At 33.2% G+C, this 23,985-nt stretch overlaps 1 protein-coding gene across 1 annotated transcript; it reads left to right on the top strand.

Moving 5' to 3' along the window:
* LOC109062636 (consortin-like) lies at window positions 1–23,018 on the top strand. The gene is made up of 11 exons (XM_042743305.1): window positions 1–154; window positions 4,703–5,111; window positions 7,919–8,061; window positions 10,524–10,554; window positions 10,886–10,972; window positions 11,051–11,162; window positions 12,332–12,353; window positions 12,483–12,576; window positions 16,304–16,836; window positions 22,216–22,357; window positions 22,454–23,018. The coding sequence occupies exons 2-11, from the start codon at window positions 4,772–4,774 to the stop codon at window positions 22,660–22,662; spliced, it is 1,713 nt and encodes a 570-aa protein (XP_042599239.1). The 5' UTR covers window positions 1–154; window positions 4,703–4,771; the 3' UTR covers window positions 22,663–23,018.
* Window positions 23,019–23,985: the final 967 nt, after the last annotated feature.

A 23,985-nucleotide genomic window follows, 5' to 3' on the forward strand; every position in this document is an offset into this window, starting at 1 on the left:
GAGGGAGGAGCTGCGCAGGCGGCTGAAGAAGAACCCGGATGAGTGACAGGAAAGAGCTGCGCAGACGTGCAACAGAAACACAAACACACATCAGCCGACAGTCAAGAGCGCGGTAGCCTGTTCATCCGAATTTATCCACCTGCCCTATCGATCTGTAAGTGCTGCCTCTTATTTTGAATACATTATTCATGAAAGATAATATCCGCTTTCAAAAAGCAAAATGAAACGTGCACTTTGTTGCAATAAATGCTTGATTCACTTACGATGCTATGCATGTTAGCGATTGAATTAATGACAGCTCTATCTGCAATACCCGCTCCACCGGCACCTCATGTGATTAATAACACTTCTTAAAGCAGTTTACACAAATGTGATGTGAGAGATGATGAAAGCGGCTCTCATAGAGCTTTAACCCTGCTTTTATATATAAATGTGACTGATTTTTTGATGCACGTAGAATCGTGTGTGTGTGTAGCTTATATACGATGATTGACACACTGTATTACATAATATCAACATCTGTTTATCCAGCTGCAGAGCGACCTGTGTTGGTCTCTCTCAGTTTATAAGCATAATGTTGTGATGGAAAATAATCTTTAAATGTGAATGGTGTCTTAAGTTAAAAAAAAAAATGATTTAAAGTGGTCATGTGTCAAAACAGAATGATGAGTTTTGTCTGCTTTGTTTTGCTTCGCTGAGCGTGAGATATGCATATGCAAATGTTGTTTATGTGTTAAATAACTTTCTCTGTGCGCCATATACAGGGAAGTAGATCACGATTAGGCTAGGAAAGGAATGTCATTTCAATGTATTGACTCGCCATAGAGGTCACAACTCCTCCCAAAGGTCATATTTTGAGTTTAGTTTTGCTAGCCTGGACTTTTCTGGTATTATCATCAATTATTATGATTACATAATAAGATATAATATAGAGTCACTTGGCCATTATCATACAATAAACCATTTCAAGGTGATGCAACATGAGCCTGAACACCATGACAGGGTTTTTTGTATTTAATTAAATTTTTATTTAGATTTTTTTTATATAATAATGACAGCAGCCCTAAACAGAAAATACTCTCTCAGAAAAAAAGGTACACAAGTTTAAGTTAAGTTACTAAAATGTACCATTTAGGCACAAATATGTCATTCTATGTAATGATAAGAACTTTTAAGATACGAATATGCACTTTTTAGGGGAAAATAAGGTATAAAGGTGTACCCGCGTTACGTAACAGCTTAAATGTAGAATGCAACAGTCCACATTTTTTCATATCACTGGTTCAGTAGGATTTTTAAAAACAAGTCTTAGTTTAAGAGTGATAAACCTTGAACCAAACTAACCAACCACAAGGTAAATCACAACATTACAAACATTAATTTGAAGCAAAAAAACGTATTTTAAAGTCAGACTAAAAACAAAAGGTACAATGTGTACTTAATGGCTTTAAATTGATGAGGAAAAGAACTACAATCCCATAAAACATTGCGAATGACAATCAAAATGACATTTTTTTTTTTATGCAAAATATGCATACAAATATGTATGTCATAAACATTGCTTCATGTGAGTGGGTAGGTCGTGATTCTCTGATTGGTGGATGTTTCTCTGCAGATTCATGGGTAATGTAGTTTTTACCAAACAATTATTTAAAAAAAAAAAAGTTGAAATAAGAAAATAAATAAAATTTGTTGAAATAACACAGACTGATGGCTTCAACTAAAGCATATACCATCAATTAACAACCTCGTAGCTCACAATAGGTCTGTCTTTAAAGATTTATAAATTATCGTTCAAAATCAATTCCCTTTTAGTGAAAATATGTTTTTTATTTTTAATTCTGGAGCTTAAGTGCTGCACTCTATTGCCAAGACCGACCAATGAGAATCCAAATAGAAATTAATTATTCCATAGAGCTGAAGTATATTTAAATATTAAAAAACTTTTAGTTTTAAGTCAGAATAGAGGATTGATGTTAATTTCACAGATGGTTTTGAAGAACGCTGTGTGCGTACGGGACACATTTGTGTCTAGCTACTCCAGTCATGCTTGTTTTTCAGGATGAATAAACCTATTTCTCAACTCTCACTCTCGCTCATTCAGCCCTCAGGCTTTAGTGTTGTTAAAGGAGCTAATGAGAGAGTGCAGCTGTCTTTGATTATTAATGAGCTCTCTTAAAAGAAAGCGGATGAAGGAGCATGGCAGCTCACATACCCAAATTTCTGCTTGCCATAATGTGACTGACCTCATGTTATTGTGGCTGTCTCCTTTAAAGTCTCAACTATTAACATAAAACTCTTCTGATGAGCTTTTTTTGCATTTGGATTTTGAAATGAAAGCGGTCAATAGCTAGCTGTTATCACTTTAAGTCACTAGGAATTGATAGAAAGCCTACATGTGTGAAGCGCTTCACCTGACGCTTGTCGTTGATGTGGTCTGGATGTATGTAGGTGGTCACACTGCAGGCACAGATCCGATGGTCCTCGGCTCACTGAGTCACTGTGTTGTCAGATAAGCGAATGAACGCCTGGGGTCCACTGTGAGTCAATCCGCACGCACTTCTAGAGCCAAATAACATCAGGATCAGGTCCTCTTCACAAACAGCCAAGCACTTTCTGTCTGCAGCGCTCTGGTTAATAAAGATTCATTGGTTCACTTCATTTATTTTGTAAATTGCAATATAATGGCATTTCTATATGTGCAAGACATGGCAAGTTTAATTATAGGCTATATCACATTTTATACACAATAGTAATTCAAAGGGCTTAACATAAAAAGGATTTTAAAATAATCATAAAAGATGCAAAAGAAATGAAAATACTACACTAAAAAGTTAAAAAAAGAAAAGAAAAAGAAAAAAGAAATAAAATTAATTAAAAACAAAAAAAGATTAAATGTCAAAAAAAATGGTACTGTGTTTATGGTTCCATGTCTATTAGCTTGTAAGTCATCTATATAACTAAACTAATATTATCTATGACTGACTCGTATTGCATTAGTTACATACATTTGTTTGTGGCCAGCTCATAACATTTCCTTTATTTCCTGTCTCTGATCTATATTTGGAAAGGAAAAGGTTGTTAAAATGCAGAAAGAAAACTGAAATTGAAATGACTTTAGAATTGTAATTTACTTACATTATTTATCAGCCAATTCCATATAACTTTAAATCTTTAATTCTCCTAACTCTGAACTCAAAACAGTGAACAACTGACAGTGCTTTCAATATATGAGTGATTATTTGAGTATTTTAGTGCATTATATAATTGTAATTATAATAATTTATATGTATTGTAAAACAAAACAAAATAAAAAAGTTGCAAATTAAGATTTTTGGAGTATGTTTTACAAAAAAAAAAGAAGAAGAAGAAGATGACGTTGTTGTAGTTTTTTTTTTTTTTTTTTTTTTTTTTTTTTTTTTGTAAATGTGTTATAAATTTTGAATTTTTTTAAAAGAAGTCCTATACCAATTTTTGAGTATAGTATTTTATTAATTATTCAGTTTTCATTTAGGTTTTAGATTTAGTAATTTTGTCTTGCGATTTTATCATTGTTTTTATCATTTTTATTAGTTTTTGTACATATTTCTATTTATCTTGAAGTACTTCAGCTTAATTTTTTATTTCAGTTAGTTGCCAACATTTTTTTGTAATCTTTAAGTTTAAAAAAAAAAAAAATAAATAAAACCCAGTATTTTGTTGTTGTTGTTTTTAACAGGAATTGTATTTTACAGTTTTAGTTGACCATAACAACACTGGATTCAGCTTAGTTTGTTCACTTAATGCACACTGAACTGCCTTCAGCGTTATCATCGTACGCAGTGACCTATAAGCGTTGTAGTATTCATTCATTCATTCATTCAGTCTGCAGCTCCAGAATCCCCCTGAGCAGATGAAAAACAAACAGCCAGTCTGCTTTAAGATCTGTAAGATGCTGTATGATATTGCGTAAGCTCTATCATGAGACGGTATGGTAATAAGCATGATGTTCTTTCTTCTATAACAACCCAGTGGGGACTATTATGGAAAATCTCCATGGTGTATGAATTCACTATTCAGGGGAACCAAACAATCAGTGTGTGTGTGTGTGTGTGTGAGTAAGTGAGAGAGAGAGAGAGAGAGAGAGAGAGAGAGAGAGAGAGAGAGAGAGAGAGAGAGCATATAGACTTAAGTGCATTTCGTAATTCAGTATATTACAGCTTGCTATATGGTGGTTGGAAAGTGACTAAAGGGACTAATGTATGATTTTTTGTGTTTTTTTGTAAAAATGTGTAATTTTTATATTGTATATTAGATTTTTTTTTAGAAATGTTACTTTTAATTATAATATTTAGCATATACATTTATTTATATGAGCATTACTGAAACAATTTTTAATTTTTTTTTTTTTTTACATTTTAAATCCTTTTTGAAAGAGTCTCTAATGATATCATGTGAAATGATACCAGAACTGTACAACTGAACCAAAACATTAGCTAAAATCTATTTTGCTTTTGGCCTCTGATTAATACAGCTGTAAACAAATGCAAAACAAAACAGACAAATGGACAAATCTCAAGTGTTTTCATTCATGCACTGCTCTCAGCCAGCCTGAAGTGGAATTATGGGTAAACTATGAGTCAGTTCTCTTAAAGGCCAGCGAGCTCTTTACTTTTCATGATGGATCACAGTCATTAAAGTGTCCCACTGATTTGTTCTCCAGCATCGTTGAGTGGCTGCGAGGCCTGCAGGGGTTCGAGTGGATCTTCATGCCCTCTGTCAGCGGGACCTCATGGACGACGGACAGTGGCAGAGCGACGGCCCAGTGAGGCGGGGAGGAGTAACTGACCCTGACCTCCAAAACGACTCTGACTCTAGCTGCAGCCCGGACGAGAACCAGAACCGACTGGTGGAGGAAGCGGAGGAGGTCGAACAGGGGCCCCGTGGTGGACAGAGGCCCCTCCGACAGGATAACACTAACAACAGCGGTGATGACGAAGACTATGACATCTCCAAGGTGGAGGACGAAGAAGATGAGGAGGAGGAAGAGGTGGATAGCAACAGTGGAGCCTACTCTCCAGAGCTGGATGGACACATCCGAGACTCACCAGCACCCAGCCCCAGTCCCACAGGTAACAGACAATCTCTAACTGAGTTCCAGACCACGGTTTGAGAAACAACCTCCGGCTTTAGCATAGATTTAGCCTTCGTTACTCATATCTCACAATCCTGTGTGTGTGGTTTAGTTTTTACTGTGCATTTCTGAAAAATTTCATGGACCAACAACAAGATTGTCAAAATGTTCCCCATTCACACGGACCCACAAACAACAAAAAATTTTGTATTATGCGACTTTTACAAAAAATTCACAGTTTTTGTTGTTTACACAGAGGTGATAACAGTATCGATTTCGAAAACTTGCATTTTGAAACCTATTTTTAGAAGTTTGAATTTTCAGGCCTCCAAAATGCTGTTGTCATGTAAATGAACAGCCAAAACCAATAAAAGATTTCCATCTTTAATTGAAAACAGTGTAAAGTAAACAACCCCTTAAACTATTAAAAAAAAAATTGTAATTGAAATAAAGATGAAATAAATATAAAATGTTAAACTTAAGGTTAACTAAAAATAAATAAATAAATAGATAGATTAATTAGAGAAGAATGGTTTTCTTTTAAGATTTATTTCAGCTTTATAGAATTTCAGAAATTAGAAATTAAATCAAATAAAAAAAAAGTTGAAGTAGTAAAATTACTGAAACCAAAGCTGCAATAAAAATAGATTACAGCTAAATAGAAATACTTAAAAATTACAAAAAACAAAACAAAATTACTAAAACCTGAACTAAAATTAAAATGAAAATTGAGAATATAAAAACAAAAAAATAAATATAAATATTAATATTATAATAGTAGTATATAAATAATACTAAAATAACAGAATAAAACTTTTTTACCCAACCCAAAGTGTGAATCTATTAATTCTTGACAGCTAAGCTGTCACATTCCAGCATTTATTTAGCTTTCATACAGTGAAATTCTGTTTGTTTGAAAGTGCTATGACTAAACAAATTAATAAATAAAAATAACAGATCCTATAGTACATTAAGGCAGAATCAGTTAATCAGTTCCCAACCTTCACAGTGTGAAATTCTCCACATGTTGACCTGGAAGCAGTCAACCCGTCATGTGTCAGTGCATGTGTGTGAATGCACTGCCACGGTTCTTGCACAAAAACAAATCACTAGCTCATCTAGCAGTTCCTCTGTGGAGGTTTTTTCAGTTAAATTCTTAAGAGAATTTGTGAAGTTTGTGAAATTCATTCCACTGAAATGTTACAAGATCTTCTGAGAATTAGTCTTTTGAGCACAACTATTTACTCCTTCCCCTAAAGTCAGAAATATGTAAAGAAATGATGCTTGGTGGTTTTCTATGCCAATCAAGAGGATATTTTTATTATTATTTATTTTTTGTCATAGTTAGCAGTGCTGTGCTAGAATAAATCATAATTTTTATACTAATAATATAAAATCTGATTCTTTTAGTATCACTTGGATATAAAAATAAAAATGACTCATATTGAATGTTCCTTGGACATTGAATGGTTTTTGTGGCACAACCCAGTCCAAACGGTCTCATCCTGAATGACATTGTCTTTCGACTGATCAGGCTGAGGGTGGAGAAGCATTTCTATTGTCTGTGAAGATTCAGACACCCTGAGTAATAGTGCTAGACTTTTGTTTCTGTTTCTGCTGTAGAGCGAGTGACTGCATCCCATTGTTGTCGTGCAAATTTCAGACAGGTTTGCGTGGCGTGAATAGTAAGGGCCAACCTCTAGAGCGAGATGTATCTGTGTTGATGTTCTAACTGGGTGTAACATCTCAATTCAATTTTTTTTGGAGCATTTAGAAACCTATATGCTAGATGTGTCTTGGAAAATCACATCAAGGTTATTACTGTTAACTAAGACTATTAAAAACATTTTTGTTAATTGAAATAAACTGAAATATGATAAAATATTAGATGGATAAACTAAACAAAAATTAGAAATGTTCCTTGGAAACTAAATGAAATCAGTTGAAGCACTAAAAGAAAGAAAGAAAGAAAGAAAGAAAGTGTAAAATAATTATGGAAATAAATAAAAACAAAAACTTTAAAATCTTTAAATAATACATAATTGAAAAAAAAAAAAAATTAAACCTAAGCAGTAACATGGTTAAAACACACACACAAATATTAAAAAATTAACTTAAAATTAAAATGAAAATTGAAAATATAAAAAAGATATTCAGAATATTAAACAAAAAAAATGTATAAACAGCACTAAAATAACACTGAACTACATACAGTAAAATAAGAAGTCTATTGGTAATAATTATGCTAAAATAGCGTACAGTTAGTGTCAGTGGGCTTGTCATGATAACAACTTTATGTTGTGCGATATATTGCCCCAGAAATAATTGCAATAAGCGATATTATTGTCATTTTAAAGACCATTTTATGCCACTGAATATATAATCATAATGTAACAGCATAATAATGCAAGATGGCCTACACACTTCCAAATGAAAACAAACTTTAAATTTTTAAGAATATTTAGATCATGAAAATTAAGTATCAAATATTAAACATTTTGGTGAAATTTAGGAGAACAGATCATATGTGCAGATGAAAATTTTTTTTTGTAGAAGCAACTTTTAAATTTGAACTAGCACCTCATGACTACACATTATGTATGAGAAGCTGCAAATGACACAGACGCAAGTGGAATGTTAAAAACACGGTGACATAAATTTTTAAGTAAATATAATGGGTGATAAATTGCATCACCAAAAATTATTGAGGTCATGTACATATATTGCGCAATAAGTCGATAAATTGACAGGTCTAAGTGTCAGTGTCAACACTTTTCAAAGAGGATGCGATGTTTGTCTTTTCAGTGTCAGAGGGGCTCGTGAGCCCTGAAGGGACGCTTCACGGCGATGCTGGATCTCCCCAGGGCTTCGCTCGCTCCCTGGTGGCGTCTCTGCAGGAGCTGGAGGAGCAGGGAGAACACCCTCTTCTGCCACAGTGCCTCCATCAGGTCTCGTACTCCTGTTCTACATCATCTCCTTTGTGTGTGTGTCTGCTCGAAAATACTAAATGAGGTGTTAAATCGAACGTTCTTAACAAGGAAATGTGAGAGATGAACAACTAATTGTCTCATCATTCATTAGCAAACGCTTGTCTGTTACTAATAGACTTTCAAACTATAAAAAAAATCAAAAATACGGTAAAAACTAATATTATGAAATATTATTACAATTAAAAATGACTGTTGAGTATATTTTAAAATGCAATTTATTTCTGTGATGCAAAGCTGAATTTTTTTAGCATCACTACTCCAGTTTTCAGTGTCACATGATCCTTTAAAAATCGTTTGAATAAACTGATTTAATTTAATGCGTACCCTAACACTTTTGAACGGTAGTGTACTTTTATCTTTAACTAACAAAACAATTGAAAAAAATCTTTCTGCAATTTACATTTGACAAAAATACATTGAAAACCTAGATTTTGAAAATGATGTGTGACCTAGCAGCTGTTTTTGTGGGCATCTGTTCATTGCCAGTAGATGGTGCAAACCTCTTATTACTTCAGTCTGCCTCGCTATTGTGTGTTTGCCAGAACGTGAGATGAATTTTCCTGTGCTGTTCCACATTGTTCATTAATAAGCTCATGTTAGTCTGTTGTCGCTGCTGGCCCATGCTGATAACATTGACTGATAGCGGTACATGATGAATCTGATAGGAAGCAGAATAACCGGCACCTTAAAATATTTATTTGAGCTAGACCTTATTCAACATGTTTAACAAGAACATCTTTGCTCAGCTGGTTTAGTTTCATCCTGAGGAGAGATTTATGTGAAGCTACAAGATGACTCTGCTGGAACTGCTCTCATTTATTCCCCTGTGGATATTGTTCTTAAAAGAGGTTTTAAAGGCAACAAATTGGATAACTGGATTTTCTTTTGACTTTTTAAGTGCACTGTGTACACTCAAACATGAACAACAAAGCCCCTTCCTCAGATCACCCAGACCATTTAATAAAATTAAGCTGCAAAAGTGGGCCAGAAATAGTCATATGATTCATAATTATGTTAACATAGGATCTGTAATGTTTATATGGCTGTTTGAACTATGCCAATAGACAAGATTTTTTATGATGCATTTCAATCTCACACTTCGAACTTTGTTTCGCAATTCTTTGACAAAATCAGAATTGAAAGATGTAAGTTCGCATTTCTGAGAAGAAAATTGAGAACTGCGAGATATAAACTACCTTTTTTATTCCATGGCAGAAAAAAGAACGGGGAAAAAAGACAAATTTGAGATGTAAATCAAAATTTAAAAAGGGGGAAAATTGTGAGATATGCTCTCAGAATTGCAAAACTGCAAGTCAGAATTGAAAGAGAAAAAATTTCAGTTACCTTTATTTATTTTTTCCTGTTGTGAAAACAGGCTTGCATAACATACATTTAGAAAGAAGATTTTATTAATAAGTGTGTGTGTGTGCAGTATTATTTTAGTATTGTTTCGATACTGTTAAATTGTTTAGATTTTTAATTAGATTCAATTTTTTCAGTTTTCACTTTTCAAGTTTAAGCCATTTTGTTGTGCTTTTGTCATTTTTATTAGTGTATTTTTTTATTTAGTTAAAATGTTATTTTAATTATTTTTAATTACAGTATTTCAACCTATTTCAGTCATTTTATTCTGTTTCCTATCTTGTGCTGCTATCAGTCAATGTTATCAACACGTGCCAACAGACTAACAAGCTTACTAACGAACAAAAAACAAGTTTAAAATGGAGTCTGTAAATTAAGCTTTTCGGACTGAATTGATTTCAGAAATTTGTAGAGAACCAAGAAAATCAGTGCTGGAAAAAATACTAGAAAAACAAAGAATTAGTGCCTCATTTATGTAGATCTCTTAGTCGTGAGCAGCCTCATGAAGATTAGATGGATGAGGAATAAAGGAGAGCGAAAAAGAGACGTGTTACTGCCGCCCACTCGGTGAGACATCTCTCATGTCCGCACTCAGAGGAATACATGCTGTAGTGATTTTCATCCTGCCTCTTCACTTCAACTTTACCCTGCAAGACATCTGAAGAGAGCAGATGTCAGGAGTTTTACTCAATGGGAACGAGTCTTTGCACCTCAGATAACAATAATATACATGCAGGTGTAGCAGAATAAATGCTGTCAAAGGAGAACTGACTAGTTTATCAGGTATATAACATCTGTAAACTTACAATAAGCCCTTATGCAGCATGTTTTAGGTGCATCATCTGTATATTTAACACTTTATAATAGCTGCCATTAAGCTGCTTAACAGATCTGTATAGATTCATATGATACATAAATCACTTTTAAAATGTACTTTAATTAATGACCTGTTTTATATAATGTAATACATTAGAGTTATTGTGTGGTGTTACCTAATGATGCTTTTCATTGTGTAATGTAATGCATAATAACTCCAGGCTAAACTCTCTTCTTTACAGATTGCAGAGTCATATATGCGTGAGGAGGACTGTATCCTTAATATTATTGATTTTTTCAATTATATGATAATATAGAGGGAACTGTGTAATGGTGTGTTTGAACAGCATTTGACGCTTGTTCCATTATAGCTCCTATTTTATACCCCATTGCCTTTGTTATTGTAACTGAATCGGGGATGCTTACAATGTTTATGGATATAATGCTGTTTATTGTATTACATTCAGTGCATTACTGCAGCCAGTCATTGTCTTATATGATAGTATTTCACTGAGGCATTCTTTAGTTTCTGTGTTGTAAAGTGCATTGGTGCTTTGGGGTTTCCCGCTTCCTGTAGATTTTCCTCAACCAGAGCATTTTCCAGATGAGAGAGCAGTCAGGTTCATACAGTTAGAGAGACTCTATCACGAACGTCTGCTGTCCAACCTCACCGCCCTACAGCAGCAGTGGGGTAAGTGGATTCTGGTAAACCGTTACCCAGAGCTGGTTCTTAACAGAACACCTTTTAACCTCATCTTTCTGTGATCAGAGAGGAGATGGAGTTTGGTTGGCCAGTGTCAGGACGGTCCAGAAGACAGAGACACTGACCTGGATGCTGAACACCTGGAGAAACTGAGACACATCTGCAGAACGCACAGACAGTGAGTTAAACTGCACACTGCACATGAACGCTACATTAGTTCTGTTTATTTATTTATTTTAGTTTATTTATTTGTTTATTCATTAGTTAAGCTACACAGATCAAGTCAACACTATTTTATTTTTAATTCACCCTTTTTATGCAGAAATTATTTTCTTTTTTTGCACTTTACAATAGGTTAGCCACACATATTAGGTCAACAATATTTAATATAATTTTATATCGTATTTAATATTACATATTTATATATGTATATGTTTGTGTGTGTGTGTGTGTGTGTAATTTTTTTAATGCATGCTACATTAGTTCAGCCACACAGATCAGGTCAACAATATTTTATTTTATTTGTTTATAATTTTTTTATTTATTTATTTGTTTGTTTGCATTTGTATTTTTTTCATTGCACACTTTATTAGTTCAGCCACAGAGATCAACACAAGTCTTTTAAATTATTATTTTATTGCATTCTACAATAGACCAACCACAAAGGTCAGGTCAACAATATTTTTTTATTTTATTTATAATGCACATTTTATATTTTATTTTGTTCCATTGCTACATTACTTCAGCCACACAGATTGGCTCAACAATATTTTATTTAAAAAAAATTTTTGCTTCCCTAAAAATGATTCTAAGTATTTTTCTCCACTCTTTTATAATGCATATTTTCCTAGATCAGATGTCCTACAGAACTTGATCTCTGTAAAAATATGTTAGCGGTGCTGTAAATGGAGTACAAGTAAATATTTAACCTTTCGAGCCACTACACAATTTAAGTACGGGGTAAAAGCTGTGTCTTTCTGTCCCGTTCCTCCGAGCCAGACACTTTCACCGGCAGCCACACCTGAGCTTCTCTCTTTCCCCTCCTAAATTTAGCTCGTCTGTGTCTCATTTCTGCGCTCTGGCTGCAGTTTGTAGTCCTGTAATGGTTTAAGCATATGGCCCATTGCTGTGCTTTCAGCAATTTGAGACAAGCGCTAGAGTTTCAGTATGGGAAATGTGCCGTGCTAATATTAGATTCCCGCTGAGCGGAGCGACCTTAGATTTGCGTCCCCTTTTATGCACGTTGTCCCGCTACGAGAGAGATGGACCAAGGGAAAAAAAATACAGATACAACAGCTCCTTAAGATGATTTTGACTGACACTTCACTGTTTCTCGTCTTTTTTCAGACCTGCATGGAGCGTTGAGAAGGTAAGACTGCCTCTTTGATGCTCACTTTTGGAACAGCATGTCTATATGTATTTAATTGTACTAAGAAAAAAAAATTGACATGTTTAAAGACCAGAGGGTAATGTCAGTGTTGTCTGCGTGCGTTCATAGTGCGAGCTGTCCAAAGTGCAAAGGAACAGTGTGATCAGAGAAACACAGGAAGGAGAGCAAAACCTCAACACGCAAGAGCGTTCATGCAGCTCAGGTGAGTTTATTTCTCCAATGACAGGCCAGAGCACCTAAAATAGAGCATTAACTACAGGAAAACACATCCTCTTGGGTTTGATACTTTATGTGTGCTAGATATATTCATTAGCGCTTTTTTATTTCAATTTAACAGGTTAATTATTAAAAAAATTAAAATTAGCCTACCATCAGAGTAATTACCATAATATGATGTCTGTATTTATGTATGTATTTATTCAGTGTGAAATAACACCACCCTGCATCATATTTACTGAAGGAAATCCAATACTAATTTTTTTGGGTTGCTGATTCCAAAAATAGTCCCTGTTTTGCTCAAGAATGTAACAGTTTCTCACTAAATATAATATAAGAGTTGTCTTATGTTATACCTTAATCACCAGAAAAACTGTCGCAGAAGACGTAATTCCTATTTTCCTCTGAGCCCGGTTACAATTGCATTCAGTTTTCATATGATTCATAGTAATTCTGTAGATATTATTTTATGCTTAATACTTTCGACTTTTACCACTCCTAAGTTACTTTTGAAAACTTTTTGTCATTGAAAGTTTTGACATTTGAGTGCTTTTATATAACATTTTAATTTTTTACATTTTTTCTAAAAACTTTCCATCACGTACAGTTTTCGCACAAAATAGGTATTAAGATTTCGATTTTTCAAGAAGTATGTGCATACATGCATACATTTCCTTTTATATATTATTATATACATATATTATTATTTCCAAATATATACAATTAAAAAAAAAAATCTTAATTCCTATTTTGTGAGAAGACACAATGGAATTTATGTATATAATATATATATATACATATACATATACACTACATATTAATTTATATTTTTTATTTGTGTTTATTGATTAATGAAGTTTGATATAGTATATATGAATGTTTTTTTTGGGTAAAAAAATGTATGTGTACAGGTATAATTATTTATGTATATATAAACACACACACATAAATTATATATTTAGAAAATATTTACATGTATATACATTTATATATTTATATTCTTATATTTTATATTATATATAAATATATTTAATATATAAACATAACATATTCTTCTTAAATATATACATGCATGTGTGTGTATTTATATATACATAATAAATATACACAGTATACACACATATATTATGTAAACAAAACTTTTATTTTTGGATGTGATTAATCGTGATTAATCATTTGACAGCCCTAATATATATATATATAATATATATATATATATAATATATATATATATATAATATATATATATATATATATATATAAGTGGTGTGTGTGTGTGTGTGTATGTGTGTATGTATGTGTATATATATATATATATATATATATAATATATATATATATATATATATATATATATATATATATATATATATATATATATACATATATTCTTCCCCAAATATATATACAAAAAAAAAAACTTAATTCCTATTTTGAGAGAAAACATGATAAGTTTTTTAATGTTTTAGCAAAATATCAATTAACAACAGTTAAGCTGTGATATTAATGATAAATACTGTTGGTCTCACTGTGGTTACCTCAACAGATTGTTTTTAGTTGTTTCAGAAAAATGTATATTAAAAAATAAATTCTTATGGCAAATAAAACTACTTAACACATATCAAGTACGTAAATAGGATCAGTTTTATTTTTTTCTTTTAATATTAGTTGTGTACACCTAGTCACCTAGAAAGATTCTTGCATCATCTGTGGATGAGGCAAACCCCATGTCCCCTTCTTTAAGTACACACACACACACACACACACACACACAGAGTTAGAGTTCCCTCCTGTCCCTCCAGATCATGCCTTATTGATGAGACTCTCTTTCTCACCCGCTCTCGCAGCTGATGTGCTGCTGGGGTATGTTACCTGAACACCGCGTTACTCGCATTGAGTTCCCTGACCCGGTTTCACTTTTACATGCCAGGCATGGCAGCACCACACACACACAGCACCTGTTCTGCATTGAGCAGGCTTTCTGCTTGGCCGGGACTCCTGCAGCAGGTGCATCTTGCCCTGTGCCATAACCCTCCCAGACGCACAAGTTCGAGATTGATTGCGTTCACTCGTACTGCTTGTTCAGGCAGAATTCTGATCCAAAAGTTCATCATAATATCAGGCCCTCTGTTAGATGTTGACTGTGGTTTCTGATTGTCTGATGTGTTTTAGTTGATCAGAAAATCATTCTAAAGATAAAATTTGTGTTTTTTGGCAATTACTGTGAAAGAATATTTAGTCCAATACAGATTAATGTTACGGCCATTATGTTAATGATATAATGATATACCATAATGATACAATGACCTTTCATTAATTTTTTTTTTTTTTTTAAATCATTAAAACCTTAATCTAAAATATACATGCTACATGTTAATTTGGTTATAAACTCCCAGAATTATTAGCAAATTTTGAAAAGTGATTTCCAGGCTGGCAAAAGTAAGAAATTAATAAGATTGATTGATTGATTTTTCAATTTAAAATGAACAATTTATCAAATTGTGTATATATATATATATTAGTGGTGTCAAAATTAGCACGTTAATACAGGCAATTTATGTTTTCAGTTTAACGCATTAAAAATATTTAACGCAATTAACGCAGGGGCAGGGCTAGAGTGAGGGAGAGTGTTGTTTTTATAAACAGCATCAGACTGTATCGGTCTGGCACTGGTTGCCGTGTGCCTTTCTCTGATCTCTGACAGTGAGCTGTCATCACTTAGATCCTGTCTCTGAGCAGCACAGTGACCAGCGTGCGTTTATGACCGCCGAGGGAGCAGAGAAAAGTCAACAGTGGAGTCCTGCATTATTGATCCACAGGGCTTCAGGCAGCAGCGCCAGGATGCATCAATAGTGACTGATCGTCTGCCATCGATCTGTTCTGTTGTACACAAGGGTCTGATGGTCAAATGACCACACGGCCATTCAATGCAAAGAAATCAGACATAATACACCATACTATTCATGCTATTTTTCCAGCATTTTTCATATTTTTTCTAATTTATTATTAGAATATTTATTTAGTATTTATTTATTTTGCGTTAAATAAAGATTTTTTTTTATTTAAAATTATTGATTAAAGATTCAAACATTTTTTTTTTTTTAAATAAAGTAATTGCATTGAAATAAAACATATATTATAAAACGTTTTTATATATATATATATATATAATACAAAATGTAAGGTTTCTTTAAATAGTTTTAAATACATGATTTATAATTATTATATATTAATTATTATAAAAACTTACTTTTTATTATTTTATTTAAATGATAAATATATATTAAACAAAAACATTTTTGACAGTATTCACAATTAATATTAACAATAATTATTACAAATATTAAACCTAAAAAAAATTAATTAAAATGAAATATCTGTAATAAAAATGATTTTATTTTCCTGATTTGAGACATTTGTAAACTTATTTATATACTGTAGTTAAAAGAACCTTACAATTGTATTAATTTTTCAAACTTAATTTAATTCAAAAAATATTTATGATAAATAACCATATATTTGCAAGATGATATAACGTGATGCTGCTTGCTGAAGTTAATATAGTAAAGTGACAATATTGTTAAATGTTTTGTTCTAAACGTTTCACGTTTAACAAAAAGCTTTTTGCCGTATGCTAGTACTCCATTTCGAACCTCCCAAGAATGTTTCATTAGTTACATATAAACCATCTTCTCTCTCTCATTCTAAAACAGGGAAGGTTATGGAGGATCAGAGTACATCTGAGGCACAACAGGAAGTCATCCAGCATGAAGACTGTAGCAGCACCGCCCCACAATCCCACCAGAGCGAACAGCAGCATGACCCCTCCTCCTCCTTGGCTGTGACGGACAGCTCCTCCTCTCCAGCCTGTGAGGATGCAGGAGCAGAAGAAGAGAGCGTAAGCATGGCAGCTTCCCACAGGGATGCAACACCCGAGCCCCAGTCACCAATGGACACCGCTCTACCAGGCAACGTGGAGGCCCAGCCGGTGATGGAGGGAATGGGAGACACTGTGGATATGGGGCAGGATGTGGTGGAGTCCGTCTCACACACTAAGCAGGAAGATGGAGGGGAGGTAGAGGAGGCTTTGAAGCTGGAGGAAGGAGGAGCAGATCAGCTGCCCCTGGAGCAGGAAGCTCCTGAGATAACAGCAGAGTTGGATCTAGAGGAGAACGGGGTGGAGTCGCTGGATATTATGAATGTGTCCATGCTGGATGACATGGCCAAACGCATACAGGTGGAAGAGGTGAGTGACAGATTTTCACTCAATTTAATTCAAATGACAAAGAGGCTTATTTGTTGTTTTGTGCTTGGCATGGCTTTGCTTTGAGAATTAGTTTGATTTCTAATCAGATTAGTTTTAAAGGTCTTTCTAATTAGGCCCTTTAGCACTTTGCTGATTCTTAGAGCGGTAACACTTAATGTTCTGCATATATTGTAAGTAGTATGCAAATTTGAGAGATATTTTAAAAGGAAAGTGTGACTCTGTGCCACTAGCATCACCAAGTTTACTCACTAAAAAAACAATAACCTATAAATGACTTTAAAAAATGTCTGTATCGTAAGTTGGGATAAGAGAAAGTGTATTAATTAACACAGAAAAATTTGCATATATCACCCTTTAAAGTGCAATGTTGTGGAACTTGAACTGTGAAACTATGATAGCATCCAGTGATGTCATAGTGATGTCATCTTGCATCACCTCTACAGCTGCTTTAGCCATTGACTGAAAGGAATATTCCATGTTTAACAACAATAATGTTGATTTCTAAGACAGAATAGATCGCAAACATTGTCTATGCAATATTATGAAACCTTATTTCAACCCTAGTAACTTTCACATGTTAAGGTTGCCAGAAAGGGAGCCCTCTGTATATCACTTTCCAACTATAACAATATTCCCAATGCAAAAAGGACAATTTTGCATCTAATAATATCTTAAAATAAGACCATTTATTTTAATTATTTGTGCAAAAATAATTTAAAGAAGTTCAAGCATCAAATTTTTTTTGTTTTAGTAATACAATTAAGTAATACAATTGCATGATTTTATTTAACATAAGATAATTATTTAAATAGATTCATATAATTGTAAAATAGCCATATTTATGTCCCATCTGGGAGTCAGAATTGTCTGTGATAATCGACAGCATGTCTCAGTGGTTCTTAAAGTGACAGTTCACTCAAAAATTTAAATTCTGTCATCATTTATTCCAAACCTATACGAGTTGTGTTCTGCACTACATGAAAGAAAATATGTTGGTAACTAAACCATTTTGGTGTCCAATGCCTTCCATTTTATAGACATATCTTCTTTTATGTTCCACAGAAGAAAGAATGGACAGAAGTGATGACAGAAATCATTTTTTGGGTGAACTATCCCTTTAACTTGTAATGAACCTAGAACTCATCATTAGAGACTCGCATAGAAGCGTGATGTAATTTTGTATTATTTTCTTGGTGTGCTTGGGTTTTTTTAAGCTCAGCTTGTATGATCTCAGGTCCCGGCTTGGTAATTACCTCATTTTGTTCTTTGTAAGTCACTGAGGTAAGAAAGGCGTCTGATAAGAGCATAGATAATAGAGGTCTAAATCTTAGCAGTGATTGGGAGAGCTGGGTGACCTGAAGGATGACCTTTCCCCTGAATGTCAGAGCTGAATGAAAACGCATGTGATGATGTCATAATGACACTTCCACCCTCAATAAGACAATCAACAATGGGATCTGGACCACTGATCTCTGCCAGCACAATACAGGCTTTCATGAAGCCAATATCCTGTGTCTTAAACGCTTTTGTGCCCTGTTCCCAAACATGTGATGTGTCGTCTCTTGGCGGGGGGATCTTGATTTCAAGACTAGTGTATAGCCCTGCATCTTGTGTAATTTTAGTGCTGTCAATATAAAACTACCATTCAAAAGTTTGAGGTCGGCAAGATTAAAAAAATATATATATATATCTTATGCTCACCCAGGCTACATTTTGTAATTGTGTAACATTGTTACAGTTTAAAGTAACTTTTGTATTTTAATACAATTTAAAATGTAATTTATTCCTGTGATGCAAAGCTGTATTTTCAGCATCATTACTACAGTTGTTAGTGTCACATAATCCTTCAGAAATCAATCTAATATGCTGATCTGCTGCTCAAGAAACATTTCTTCTTATTATTATCGATGTTGAAAACAGTTGTGCTGCTTAATATTACTGATACATTTTTTCAGAACTCTGATAAATAGAAAGTTCAAAAGCATTTATGTATTTATTTTAATAAGAAATCTTTGTGATGTCTTTACTCTCAGTTTTGTTTTTAATTAAATGCATCTTTGCAGAAAAAAAAGTATTAATATCATTAAAAAAAAAACTTTCTGGCTGCAGCTGTCATAGATGTCACCCCCCCCAAAAAATATAAATAAAATTAAATAAAATTAAATTAAAAATAAATAAAAAATTGCATGAAACCTGTCAGACTCTCTATTGTGAGGAAGACAAAAGAGGATATTTTGAAGAATGTTGTGGTCCCGTTGACTTTAAGTGTATGGACAAAAAACAAGACATTTCTCAAAATATCTTTTTTTGTGTGTGTGCCAGAATAGATGTTGCATGAGAGTTGTGACTCAACAATGATGGCGTTTATCAGCATACATGTGGATTATGACCTTCAGCCTGCACCGTCAATTGTCAAATCTGTTGAGTTCATTAAAATGGTTTGACTTTTGAACATTTGTCTGAGCATTCCCTTTACTTGGAAAGGTCGATAACATACTGCAGAAACATGGTGTGCTTGCACACTAAGTTGTGCTCAGTAGGACCTGATTTTGATGCTTTTTAACCAGCCAGAACCTACTGACCTGGAAAACCAAATTCAAAACATGTTTGTATTATGATATGCAATACTCATTATTTATCGGTTCATTTGTAGTAGATTTGCCCAGAACAAGTACACAGCACTGCCAGAGTATGATATCCCATCAGCACTGTTGAGATTTGTTCAAGCATATTCAAAAGTTTAGCCTGCGAGATGTTTTTGAAATAAGTCTCATTAAGGCTGCTTTTAATGATCAAAACTAAAGTAAAAGGAGTCATATTGTGAAATAATATTACAATATTGTTGTAACTGTGTTCTATTTTAATAAATATTAAAATGTAGTTTATTACAGTGGTCAAAGCTGATTTTTCAGCATCATAACTACAGCATCACATGATCAACTAGCTGTTCATTCTATCTTTAATTCCATGCTGTTCATTCTATCTTTAATTCCATGCTGTATCTGTTCACTCAGTAATTAATGACGCAGCAGTGGAAGTGGATTTATTCTGAAGCTCTACGGCAGACCCGATGTTTTTTTTTTTCTTGTCTTCCATGTCTGGTCAGTGATGGAGCCACTATGGCCTTTTGTGGCTAATAATGCTGAATGACCACAGAGAGAGCAAACATTACCTGACTGACTTTATGTCTGCACTCAACAAACGTGATGTTTTTCTAAATAGGAGCATCATCAGAGTGCATTTGAGGAGCTGGAAACTTTCATTAGCGATGATAAGCATGTGTTATATTTGGGCTGTTATGCTGATTGCTCACTGTTAATGGTCCACTTCGTGAAGGGCTCGCCACATTGTGGTGTATTTTGAAGTCTAATTACTCAAGTGTCATTTACTCAAGTGATTAATGCAACTGTTTTTAGTCCTATTCATTTGTTAAGCTGCTTATGTGCTTTGTACTTCCTAAAAGGAGTTCTTTTATGAGAGATTAAAAGCAAAACATTTTGAGTTTAACATCTAAGTCTATAGTTAAGTGTTAAAGTATAGTTAACCTCTACTTTGTTAAATCAATGTATTTAAGCCTTTTAATGAAACAGATAGTTCTGTCGCTAAAGTCTGATTAGAGATCTCCATAGAACATTAGAGATGAACAACACCCTTTACCATGGTAAAAACACATTCTCATGTGCCTTATTGCTTTAACAGTTTAATTTGGACATTTTATACAGTGAGTTCTGCTCTGCTGCTTTTAAATGTCTTTGTGGAATTGAGCCATTCTACAGCTTTTGGAAGAAAAAATGTTTGGCTTCAGTCTCTCCTGACAAATGTAACTGCTGTGATGGAGCAAAAATAGAGAACTATAATTGCAGTGCTTGAAAATTTGTTTTCATTGGGACAGATCTTGCCAAAAATGGAAGCTCTCAGGGTGAAATAAGTGGACCGCAAGGGTTTTAGTGAAAAACAATCCTGCTATTCTTTTACAAATTTTACGATGTAAAGTAATTCCTCTATTAATTAATTTTATTTTATTTTTCTTTCCTTTATTGCTTACCTAGTGACTCTCTAGCTTTTTTTTTACCTTTTAGTAAGTGTATGTGCTTTTGTAAATTAAAAAATATATATTTTATATATATTCTGTTAGCTTTATTTTTATTAGTACTTCAGCTTACACATTTTATTTAATTTTTTCCATTTCTAATTTTTACGTTTTAATTTATATATATTTTATTTCACCTTATTTCAATTCAAATATATATTTTAATTGTTTTACTTATGGTTTAAGTTAACAATAACGACACTATGCAGCCTCACTCACGTCATTATATATTCAGATTTATTCATGGGATTCAGTATTGATTGTTCAGAGGGCAGCTCTTCAGAATGTCCACTCATTCTCAGTGCTGATTGGCCTTTAGCAGTTTGACCTCTCTGTGACCTTTTCCATTCCTCTGTGGTCAGTGATGTAACACGACTGACCTCCTCCAATACTGTCATTCTCATGTACATAATTTATGAAGGGGGTAAACCCAATGGATTCCAGCTTTTTGCTGAATAGTAAAGAACATGTATAATGTATTGTTTTTTTGTTTGTTTTTTTGTTTGTTTGTTTTTAACAGCAGCAATTATTTAGTATTAGAATTTATTTGATCCCTTTAAGAATGATTCAGAATAATTTTTATTCCATTCAGAGTATTTACATAATGAACAATGATTTATTTTTATTTTTGTATGTAAAGAGAGTACAGCTTGAAATTAAATGTCTCTAAAATGTTTTTAATCTTTTAATGCAGCATTTTTTAAAGTAAAAACATTAATTTTTAGTATAATTGAGATACTGTTATAGTTTTTGTGCATTTTTTTTATATTTAAAGTTTTTGTCTGTATCGTTTTTATAGATTTTTATTTTATTTTTATTTAATTTTTTAGTTATTTTAGTACATCAGGTTAAACTAAGTGTAAATGAGAAATGTTGCCTTGTCCATTTGCTGAATTAAATTAAGTTTAATTTATGTATTTTAATAACCCTTATTTTATGCAAGTCTGACAATTGGGAAATTTTCTTGTTAATTCTTAAAAAAAAATAATAATAATAGTAATAATAGTAATTTGGTAAAACGCTGTATTTTACATTACATTGAATTTACATTGAACCTTACATCCAGGCAGCCAAAATAATAATAATAAATAAAAAAAAAAAAAAAGGCTGGTTCTTACATACATGGGCAATAAATTTCCTGCCCACTCAGCTCATAGTGACATCTAGTGGTTAGAGTATGTTAGTGTAGAACACATCCTAATTTTTTGGAGACACTATGAGCTTGTGAATCCAGGAATCTTTCTCAATAACCTGCCCTCTGTCTTCAGATCACTCCAGCTGCTGGTCTTGTGTCGATCTTGAAGAGAAGAGTCTCTCTGGAAGGAGCCAACAGCTCTGTCCCTGCCGCCCCTAAACCCGTCTCTAAACGCAAAGTCCGTTTCCGAGAGCCTGACGAGGGCCTGGACCACGGTAAGAACTGCTATTGTTTTCTAAAAACTCATTTTTGCAGTATTCAAACTGAACATGTTCTGATTCTACACTGATTTGCTTATATGCAATATGCAGATGAGGTGGGCGGAGACTCCTGGCTGCTCCTCCTCTTATTGTGCTTGGCTACCGTGGTGATCAGTGTGGGCGGGACTGCGCTCTACTGCACTTTCGGAGACGCCCAGTCCAGTGTATGCACAGACTTTTCCCACAACATGGACTTCTACATCGGACGGGTGCAGAGGGGCATGGATGAGCTCAAACACTGGCTGTCCCCGAGCTCATAGCAGGACCTTTCTTCATCTCGGTAGCCTCCGTGATCTTTAATGCTGAGATATCCTCATACGTAGGCCTTTGCTGGGTCACGCTGTCACGGATGAAGCCCAAACGAGGGGACGTCCGGCCCCTGGAAGGCACAGCAAACCACTTTGGCCAGTTTTTGACTCAAGTAGCCCACTGTTTACTGCCATCAACTGAACCTCATGTGAAGAGACTTCATTTTTAGAGTCTTAAATCGAAATCTTAATACTTGGTTGACAGAGTTTTGTCTTTTATTCATTGGAAAAGTGAATGACCGGCATGGTACTTAAGATATAATAATAGACATAATCATCTTGAGCCTGGACGTAGCATTTTCCTGTGATGGGCTTGGATGGACTTATGGAAAGATGTTTATAGGTACAGGAAAGCAATACATGTGTATATTGAGGAATTACAGATATACATATAGTTATAGATGGATATAAAGTCAGCAAAGAGGCAAATCTCGGTTATCATAGTTACCCATTTATTAATCAAAGGGAAAAAAATAATTTTCCAGTAGATTCTGCAATATTTTGATCATTAATAGAATGTTAAATCACTGAAGATTATCAATATATTTTCTTTCAAAAAAATCTGATACTTTACATATAGTTGACAGTGTCTTACACCATCCATCAGACTGAATTTCATGACTAATAAATATCTAAATTTATCATTTTAAAGTACAAGTCAAACAGCTGTGTGTGTGTATTTTATATATATATATATATATATATATATATATATATATATATATATATTAGGGCTGTCAAATGATTAATCACGATTAATCACATCCAAAATAAAAGTTTTATTTACATAATATATGTATGTGTACAGGGTATATTTATTATGTATATATAAATACACACACATAAATTATATATTTAGAAAATATTTACATGTATATATACATTTATATATTTATATTCTTATATTTTATATTATATATAAATATATTTAATATATAAACATAACATATTCTTCTTAAATATATACATGCATGTGTGTGTATTTATATATACATAATAAATATACACAGTATACACACATATATTATGTAAACAAAACTTTTATTTTGGATGTGATTAATCATGATTAATCATTTGACAGCCCTATGTGTGTGTATTTATATATATATATATACTATATATATATATTATAATATATAGTAATAGTATATAAGTTATATAAGTTTAGATATTTATTAGTGTATTTTATATTTTTATATAAAAATTTTATTTGATAATATTTATATAAATTGCACACAATATACAATATATATATATACATATATAATTTTTTTT

Source organism: Cyprinus carpio, chromosome B17, assembly GCF_018340385.1.
Source record: "Cyprinus carpio isolate SPL01 chromosome B17, ASM1834038v1, whole genome shotgun sequence".
NCBI classification, from domain to species: Eukaryota; Metazoa; Chordata; class Actinopteri; order Cypriniformes; family Cyprinidae; genus Cyprinus; species Cyprinus carpio.

What these genes read in the sequence shown, in the direction of transcription:
- LOC109062636 (XM_042743305.1), top strand. Translation starts at nt 4,772, where the DNA reads ATGGACGACGGACAGTGGCAGAGCGACGGCCCAGTGAGGCGGGGAGGA. An exon ending in ACCCAGCCCCAGTCCCACAG is followed by an intron (nt 5,112 to 7,918) that starts GTAACAGACAAT and finishes TTGTCTTTTCAG; the next exon opens with TGTCAGAGGGGCTCGTGAGC. An exon ending in TGCCACAGTGCCTCCATCAG is followed by an intron (nt 8,062 to 10,523) that starts GTCTCGTACTCC and finishes TCTTCTTTACAG; the next exon opens with ATTGCAGAGTCATATATGCG.